Source organism: Cyprinodon variegatus, unplaced genomic scaffold (assembly GCF_000732505.1).
Source record: "Cyprinodon variegatus isolate N-32 unplaced genomic scaffold, C_variegatus-1.0 Scaffold729, whole genome shotgun sequence".
NCBI classification, from domain to species: Eukaryota; Metazoa; Chordata; class Actinopteri; order Cyprinodontiformes; family Cyprinodontidae; genus Cyprinodon; species Cyprinodon variegatus.
Window position 1 is genome coordinate 349,555 of NW_015151182.1, and position 8,537 is coordinate 358,091.

Below are 8,537 nucleotides of genomic sequence, written 5' to 3' on the forward strand. Positions count from 1 at the left end.
CACGTTCGCCCAAAATATGAACGAGTTCATGAACTTTCGTTCAATGAACGCGTTCAGGCACAACACTGCATTTTGGGCTTATAGGTGTAGTGGAGGATGTTCTTTTTCCAGGTGGATCATCTAAATAAGTGGTCTCCTAACTGTCCATCATTCTGGTAATATGTCTACGTAACGCCGTCCTATGTGCTCGTCCCCATTTTCACTTACCGGTGGCAAATCTTCTTTTAGAAAGTAAGCTTGTATGAGCAATGCAAACTGCAACTTTTAAACAGAGCGTGCACCAGGGTTTGTGCATGTTTGTTGCAAAATCCTCCACTATGCCTTTAAGGTTTAAAGCAGACTTTTTTTTAGCTGCTTTTCTGAAAATAATCAGGAAAACCTTGTTAGATGACCTGACCTGCTCATCTTTGACACATTGGACCTCGTGTTTTTCTCCAATGTGAGGCTGCAGGACCTTTTTCACCTCTGCAACCTAAACCGAAAGAAGGAGAGAATCAGAGCCAGAAATATAGTCATAACCACAACAGCGCTCAGCTGTGACAGTAACACTGGAAACTGCAGAATCTGGATGGATCTCTGAATATCTGAAGACTTCTGTCTGCAGACGTTTAACCAGTAAATGTGTTTTTCAGTGGAAGAAGTTGGAAAGTACATTTTAAAGAAAAAATGATGGAAATAAAACTTTCAACACCAAAACATTTTTTAAAGAAAAACAAAATACATTCAGGAAAATGTGTTTTCCTTTCTGGGATGATATCAATGAGCTAGTCTGTGCTGAAGGGATGTGCAATCATGGTTAAAAAGGATTCAGGAATTTCTTTTACCTTATAGAGTCGTTCACAGGATGGAGTGATACCCGCAGCCTCCAGCAGGCTGCAGAAAAACAGTAAAAGTTTGCTTTCTGATGCTAAAAGTGACAAAAATGTGCAGTATCTCCAATGACCAGCAGGGGGTTGTTTTCCTAATGCTCACTTGTAGATGTCGAATTGATGACGCAGTTTCAGGCAGATCTGGAAGTATTTTAGAGGAGAGTTGAATCCTTCAACACAAGCGGCGCACGATCCGTGTTTGATCCACTCCTCTCTCCTTAGACAGAAAAAAATATTCACCGACATTTAATAAAGGAAGCAAATCTTTATTGTTTACATATAAAAAAAACTTCATCAAACTGAGTTTGTAGAAATGTGTTTCTAAATTAAAGATTGGTTTAGCAAAGAACTATTTATATGTGGATCAATTGATATATCCAATAATTTCCTTTCTTATAGAACCAGCAGGGAGGATTTTTGGTTGTAGGGAAGCGGCTTTTCCAACCGTTGCATTTCTGAATTCTCCAGAGTGGTGGACGACTTTACAGTACACAAGTGAATAAAGTGAATGTGATTGGTTTACCAAGGGGGCGAAATTATTGTGGCGGAAAGTTCGCAAGCAAGTTTGATTGTGGCCAGTTTGTCGGAATAATCCTGCTAACCAGTTAGCAACTTAGTGCTAGTACTAAGTTGCTAACAAGTAGCACTAAATTGGTGACTTAGAAACGACACTGTCAAGGAACGCTATGGACAGAGGAAACATGCAAGAGGAGGAGAGTTTAGTGTCGGAGGTCGTGGATGAGTCTCCTCCGTAATAAATTTTTTATTTAGAGGAGGAAAGCGGGGACGAAGATGTTGTGGAAGAGGACGCCAGGGCGGCAGAAGCTTGGTTTGGTGTAGAAGGCTTACAGCCGTACATGTTTGAGCTCTTGCCTTGCAACGCTGCCAGTTCTGTTAGCTCTACGCCTGCTGAAGACACAGACGTCCATCCCCGTGAACACTGGGACGGAACTCAATGGGAAACGAAATGATTCTTATTTCTCATTTCAACCATTGCGTATATTAGCTGCGACATATGAATCAAGATGCTATGACCGAAAAAAATTGATTGACAGATGACTGTTGATATATGATTGGCTGAATTTAGGTGTACAAGCTGACCTATAACTAACTGGCCTGCATAAGATAATAAAAAAAAAAAAAAACATAGATTATAAAACCCCATAGGATTTATTTTTTAAATAGAAATGTTCTACCTTTTGGGACAATATCTGTCTGATAAAGAGTACATTTATATACATGTCTAAACCCGAATGATTTGACATTTAAATATGATTTCCCTACGACTTTAAATCTAGTCCTGTTTATCCACCCTGTGTTTATGTTGGAGCACTGATGCAACTTTGATATCAGAAGTGGGGGAGGGGACGCAAGTATTTTTTAATAAAATTAACTTCGGTGTGTTTGACCATCCAATCACAGACCCGATTCAGTAGCGCTTCAGATGTTTGTACAGTGAGGTTCTCAGAGGGACAGCAAAGCAGCCAGAAAAGACGGTGGGCCAGTCAGGACCTTGTGGGCATTCTAAACTCAGGGAAGCGTTTTCCGCCTGGTCCTAGTCCTCGACGAATGTCTGTGTACTGTAGCGTAACATTGTTTTTGGACAATGAAAAGTACAGGGCTCCAAAACGGACATTTGAATAAGTGCAGGGGATATGTCCCCCCTCGAAATTACGTCCATGAATTAGAGCAACAATGTCTACACTGGAAAAAAATCAAAATCCAAATAAGTCATTATTTCTTAAAATAAGTGCATTTCTTCCTGAATTTAGAAGGTAAAAGACATATATGGCCAAAGGAACAAGACAATTTACATTTAAAATAAGAAAACCCCATTGCATTGTCTTATTTCAAGTGCATGTTATTTAAAATTTAAAAATACTCATTCCATTGGCAAATCATCTGATTTACCTACTCATATTAAGGGTAAATGTTTTTAATTTGAGAAAATGTTTACTTGTTTGTACATAGTTTTTCCAGTGTAACAATAAACTATATGAGGAGAAATCTTATTAACACCTAGGGCTTTGTAGTATTGTTTGGATTCGAAGATTTGTTGATATGCAGTTGACAAATGCAGCCATTCTTTCCAGTTGGAAGGATAGGTTGAGCGTATCATAAGTCTTATTGAAAGGCCAAACAAGCCGACTGCTCTGTGCTCAGATGAAGAAAGGAAATGGCGCTAACAGTGGTGAATATCATAAGTGCAGTTTTATATAATAAAAACATGTGAATAGGTTCATCTTAAATGAATGAAAATAGTTCATTTAAATCCTTAGTGAATCAGATATGTGGCGGGTAATGTTTGGTTTATTGAAATGCCTTTATCTGTCTCTGTGCAAATGGCGCTAGCTGACATTTAAAGTCAGATTCCAATAACTCTGCAGTGTGAGAACTAGAAAGCAAATATCTGTGATGACGGCATTGCCGCTCAAACGCCTCAAAAAGAAAATTTGCAATAAAACTGTAGTGAGAAGTTTGGAAGTTGCATTTTTTTTGCCTGCTTTGTGTGTTATGGTTGCTAGGCGACAGGGTTTACGCTGAGCGAGGGGCAGTAACAGCTGAAGAAAGCTCAACCAGTGTGAATCCAATAGCCTCCCTGTTTTCACAGCCTCCTTCAGAAGATGCAGCCTCCAAATCCGAACACACCGAAAGGCTTAATCTGAATTGCCTAAATAATGTGGACACTTACCATCGCCCTCTACTGGATAATACAGGAACTACGAAAAACACTGCCCTCTACTGAGTGGATCAAAAGCTACAGAAACAGCGCTCCCTATGGACAGAGTTTTAAATTACAGAAACACTGCCCTCTACAGGCAGGATCTGGATCTGCAAAGCAGTGATCTTCACCAGAAATGAAAATATGTTTTGGTCTTCAGGAGCGACGGCCAGTAATCCAGCAGCTCTCCTTCCAGTTCCTGGAAGAAATGAAGCCGATGTTGATGTTTCTGAGGTGAACTGTGTCTCTAAAGCAGGAAACCTGACTCTGGTGGAGAATCACCTGGACATCAGAGCGGAACATCGGCCAGCAGCTGCAGCACCGCTGAGCATGAAGAGGCCTGGAAACCAGCAAACAGACAGATTAAGGCACAGGCTGACGGTTCCTTTCTGATTTCAGTATTTATACTTAACTCAGCTTTATTCATTAAACACCTGCAGTAAAGTTGACAGGTCACTCATCAGTGTTATTAACAGCGTTGCACCGATGCGTTTTTTTGTCACCGATACCGATACCCGATACCTGACTGTGCAGTAGGGGTGGGTATTGCCAAAGAAGTCACGATTCGATTCAAATCACGATTCACAGGCCACGATGCGATTCTATCACGATGCATCACGATACTTGAATTATTGCGATGCATTGCAATATTTTCTCCTCCATGTTTTGTTTTTGAATGACTCGGCACAGTATCCCACGGCCGGAAATGCTTGTGACACAAGGCAGCGTGCGTCAACACATTTGCAGCGACATCTACTGGACTGGAAGTGGTATTGCACTTGTTTTTGGCTGATGTTCGCCAAACCATTCATGCAATTTTATTTATTCATTTTTTTAAATTAATAATCGATTCTTGGCATCAAGAATCGATGCAGTAGATCACGAAAATTAGAATCACGATGCATCATCATCACGATTATTTTGCACACCCCTACTGTGCAGTATTGGCCGATACCGATACCCTCTGTTTGAAATTGATGTGTGTGTATATGAAAAACTGCATACTACCTGGATGTAAAATAATTGCCATCATGGCTTTGTCAAGCTGCTGCCTACCTTTGTGAAGCAGGAAAAAGACTAATAAAAGTGAATCCAGTAGAACTTTTTATCCCCTACCTGGAATGGGTGACAATAGTTGAATAAACTTTTGCCTCTCAAAATGGTATCAGTGCCCTATTTGTTGGTAATCGCCGATACAGACACTAAAATTTTAGTTCTGGATTGCTTTACCGCCCTATACCGGTATCAGTATTGGTGCAACTCTAGTTATAAAACAATTTTAAACAGGAAATTAAATGAAAACCTTGCTTTAACCAGCAGAATTGATCAGTTAGTAACTAAAGGTGAGTGTATGATGGGTACCAGAGGCCATGGATGGTCCAGCTGCTGATGTTCTGAGGAATCCTGCACAGAGTCTCTTTGGACAGAGACTGAAGGACACAGATTAAAAACAACATGTTAACACACATAACACAAGTTTCACATCTTTGTTGTTTTAAATGCATGTAAGAAGGAGGAAGTTTGGTGTAAAGAAAATGTTAACATTTCTGCCTCGTCATTAAATGGAGTTAAATGAAGCCTCCTTAACATGTCAACTGCTAACAGCCAGTCAGTTGCTCCAGACCTGCTAACTCGATTATGTTTGCACAACCTCACACCCACAACATTATGGAAATAAATCTAGTTTGTTCCTTCTTGTTCCATCCTGGTTCCACAACAGCTGCAGACCAAGGTCCAAAAAGATCTTGTGACCTAAACAGAACACCTTTAGGATGAATACAAGTGAAGACTTCTTCTGAAGACATCTGACCTCATGCATGGGATTCCCATGAAAACTATTTGGGAACATCTTTTTACAGGGATGTTTCTCTCTGTTTGTAGTGAAGATGATGATGATGATGATGCTAACCTGGCAGAAGCCCCCCGGCCACTGCAGGGTGAACAGCATGCATTTCCAGCTGCAGTTATGCTCAGAGCTGTGGCGGCCATATTTGTAGTCCTCCCAGAGTTCCACTTCGTGGGTTTCTGAGACATTTGGGAGCAGCAGGATGATAAGCGCAGGACTCAGGGTGACCAGCAGGGGCAGCAGTGAGTGACACATCTCGGTCTGCAGGATGAAAACCATTCATTTCTGGAAACTACATGCAGTTATTCACAACCAGAAGTATTCATACCCCTGTAGATCTGCTGGGTCTAATCTGTTTATTTATCTAATAGACTTTGCACCGGGCCCATACTTAAAGATTTTGTGGTTTAATTAGCTTTTTTAACAAATAAGATACATCAGCGAGACCCATATAGTGGCAGTCTGTAGGAGTGGGACTCAAACTCAGAACCTCAGGATTCCAAGCTCTATGCCCTAACCATTCGGCTGCCACTCAATTAATGTATTTGTTTCTGTCACAACATATAAACGGAATCATTTTACCAGTAGTCCTGATTAAAATTATTATCCAGCCTCATTTTCTTTCTAGAGTCAGATCTGCAGGTCTTCCGGTTTCTTTGGTTAATAAAACAGGTGGTTCAGGAGGTTTGATTCGGATTCTATCTGCAGCAACTGGAGGAAATCTATTCATGAAATTAGTTCAAAATCTGCAGTTTTGTTCATGATTGTGAAGAAAGGGTGAAGAAAACTCACCAGGCGCGTGAACAGAGCTGCCGTCTGTTTCTCTGGAAATGAAGAACTGAAACATTATTTGTCGCAGATATGTTTAGCTGTCTGAGTGCTCCACCTCTCTGGTTCAGGTCATAGCAGAACTTCTGCTTTCACCTCAGCAGCGGCGCCACTCTCGGATGCTAAAAACAAATGCTTTCTGTGACATTTTCTCAGAAAACAAAACTTATATTTCCTGTTAAACACGAACCAAAAGACCCGGGCCGACGGTGTGTGAGGTCCTATGCTGATGGGTCCCCATCGTGCTCCCACTCTCAGCAACCCTAACCCTGTTATTCTGTCAATGCTTTGGAGTCTATTTGTAAAAAAAAAAAGGGGAAGGGGAAATTTTTTTTATTTTTGGAAGCATACATAGCCTAATTAATATATTCTATTAACCTAAAGCAATAGGGATGGTATGGTTGTTAAGGTTACAGGTATGCAGGTCAAATCATATTGTCCAGAGAGCTGTTCTAAACGAAATTTCTTTTTGTTTTACACAGTTGTGTAAACAAAATCACAAATAAATCTGTCCTAGTCTAATCACAAATGTGTTTTGGACCCTAACATATCTGGCTCTCTGCAGACACATGGACATCTAGGACTGATCTGAAAAATAATCCTGGTTGACGTGTTTATATATTTGTTTTGACATTAAATGTTTAAGCATCAGAAATAAAGTCAGAGGGAGGCAAGATGGCCGTTCATACCATTGATAATTTGGTTCAGTTCAGTTCAAATCAGTTTATTTATATGGCACCAATTCACAACACATGTCATTTCAAGGCACTTTACTGTTCACCAGATCATCCAGTCAATTTGATTCAAAGTTTTCTATTTAAGGAAAACCAGTTGATTGCATCGACTTAAGGCAATCCATCACACCAAGTATGCTTGTTGGTTCTAGATGAGATCCACCACAAGTTAATTTGGGTGTTCCTTGTTCATCCAGAACTCTTCCTGTTAGATTTGACGGGTTTTCCCTGTATCTCTGTTCAGCTCCATTCAGGCTTATTAGTCTCCATCTCTCATCTCCCTGCTGAAGCTCAGCTTCAGCTGTTCTACATTTCCCCCTAACTACTAACTCCTGTGTTCTAAGTCACAGTTTCTGAATTCCTTGTGTTCCCTGCCAGAATCGTCTGCTCATCTGCCATGTCCTCCAGTTTCCTGGCACATCTTCCTGTTTGTCTGCCTGTGCTTTATGTCCTGTTCTCCATGTGCCACCATTTCGTAAGTCTCTAATTTAATCACCAAAATCCTGATGGTGGCTGTTTGTATTGTGGATAACTTGGTTCTGAATGACAACCACCAGAGTTTAATTTAGGCTTTGCTTTGATCATTTACAACTTTTCCTATTAATCTGTCAGATTTTCCAAGTTTTTTCTTAATCTCTGTGTTAAAAAACATGTTTTCTTCTCCAAACATTCAATCATGGCTGATAATCTGAGTTACTGTGGTTTCGTTATAAGAGGTTCCAGAAACCCATCCACCCATTATCTGACACTCTTGTCCGGAGTGGGGTCGCAAAGGGTTCTGGTGTCTATCCCCAGCAGTCATTGGGCGAGAGGCGGGGTTCACCCTGGACAGGTCGCCAGTCCATCGCAGGGCAACACAGAGACAAACAGGACAAACCACCATTCACACACAAGGAGAATTTAGAGAAGCCATTTAACCTAAAAGGCATGTTTTTGGACTGTGGGAGGAAGCCGGAGTACCCAGAGAGAACCCACGCATGAACATGCAAACTCCATGCAGAAAGACCCCAGGCTGAGAATCAAACCCAAAAACTTCTTGCTGCAAGGCAGCAGGGCTACCCACTGCATCACTGAGCAGCCTGGGTTGCAGAAACCGTTCCTCTAAAATAAGGATGGAAACTTTCCAGTTCTCCCATAATGGTGTGATTCCATGAGCCATGATATTAAGTTTTAACATTGGTGGAGCAAAATACTTCTCTCTGCTCTCCAAAATTAGCTGCAAATCCCTCTTCAAAACACTCCTAGAGACACAACACAGGAACGTGTGATACCCCCTTTGCTAACACCAGCCTTATTTTCTTTGCCTGTGGACCAGAGTGGAGGGAAACCCATCTGACTGAGCAGTTAACTGCTCTGCTGGCTGTTTCAGAACCAGATTGTTGCTCAACAACTTGGGGTTTTGAGGATTTCTGATCATTTCATCTGTTTTCTTTTATGCAAAGCAGGCTAACAGAAGCTAATAGCAACCATATGGTAGCTTGCCTAATGCTGCTATGTTTTGAGCTGTTGTTAAAAATATGAAAAAAGGTGCTTTGCTA

The 8,537-nt window shown here is 41.0% G+C and overlaps 1 protein-coding gene across 1 annotated transcript in view; it reads right to left on the reverse strand.

Moving 5' to 3' along the window:
• The window catches only part of LOC107097859 (ribonuclease Oy-like), a 14,382-nt gene extending 8,124 nt beyond the window's left edge, over window positions 1-6,258 (reverse strand). The window contains exons 1-8 of the mRNA XM_015395181.1: window positions 6,230-6,258; window positions 5,501-5,698; window positions 4,954-5,021; window positions 3,874-3,931; window positions 3,723-3,790; window positions 973-1,086; window positions 825-873; window positions 398-472 (exon numbers count right to left, since the gene is read on the reverse strand). Coding sequence (XP_015250667.1) covers window positions 398-472; window positions 825-873; window positions 973-1,086; window positions 3,723-3,790; window positions 3,874-3,931; window positions 4,954-5,021; window positions 5,501-5,692 — 624 coding nt within the window. The 5' untranslated portion in view covers window positions 5,693-5,698; window positions 6,230-6,258. The remainder of the gene's footprint in view (window positions 1-397; window positions 473-824; window positions 874-972; window positions 1,087-3,722; window positions 3,791-3,873; window positions 3,932-4,953; window positions 5,022-5,500; window positions 5,699-6,229) is intronic.
• Between the last annotated feature and the right edge of the window lie 2,279 nt (window positions 6,259-8,537).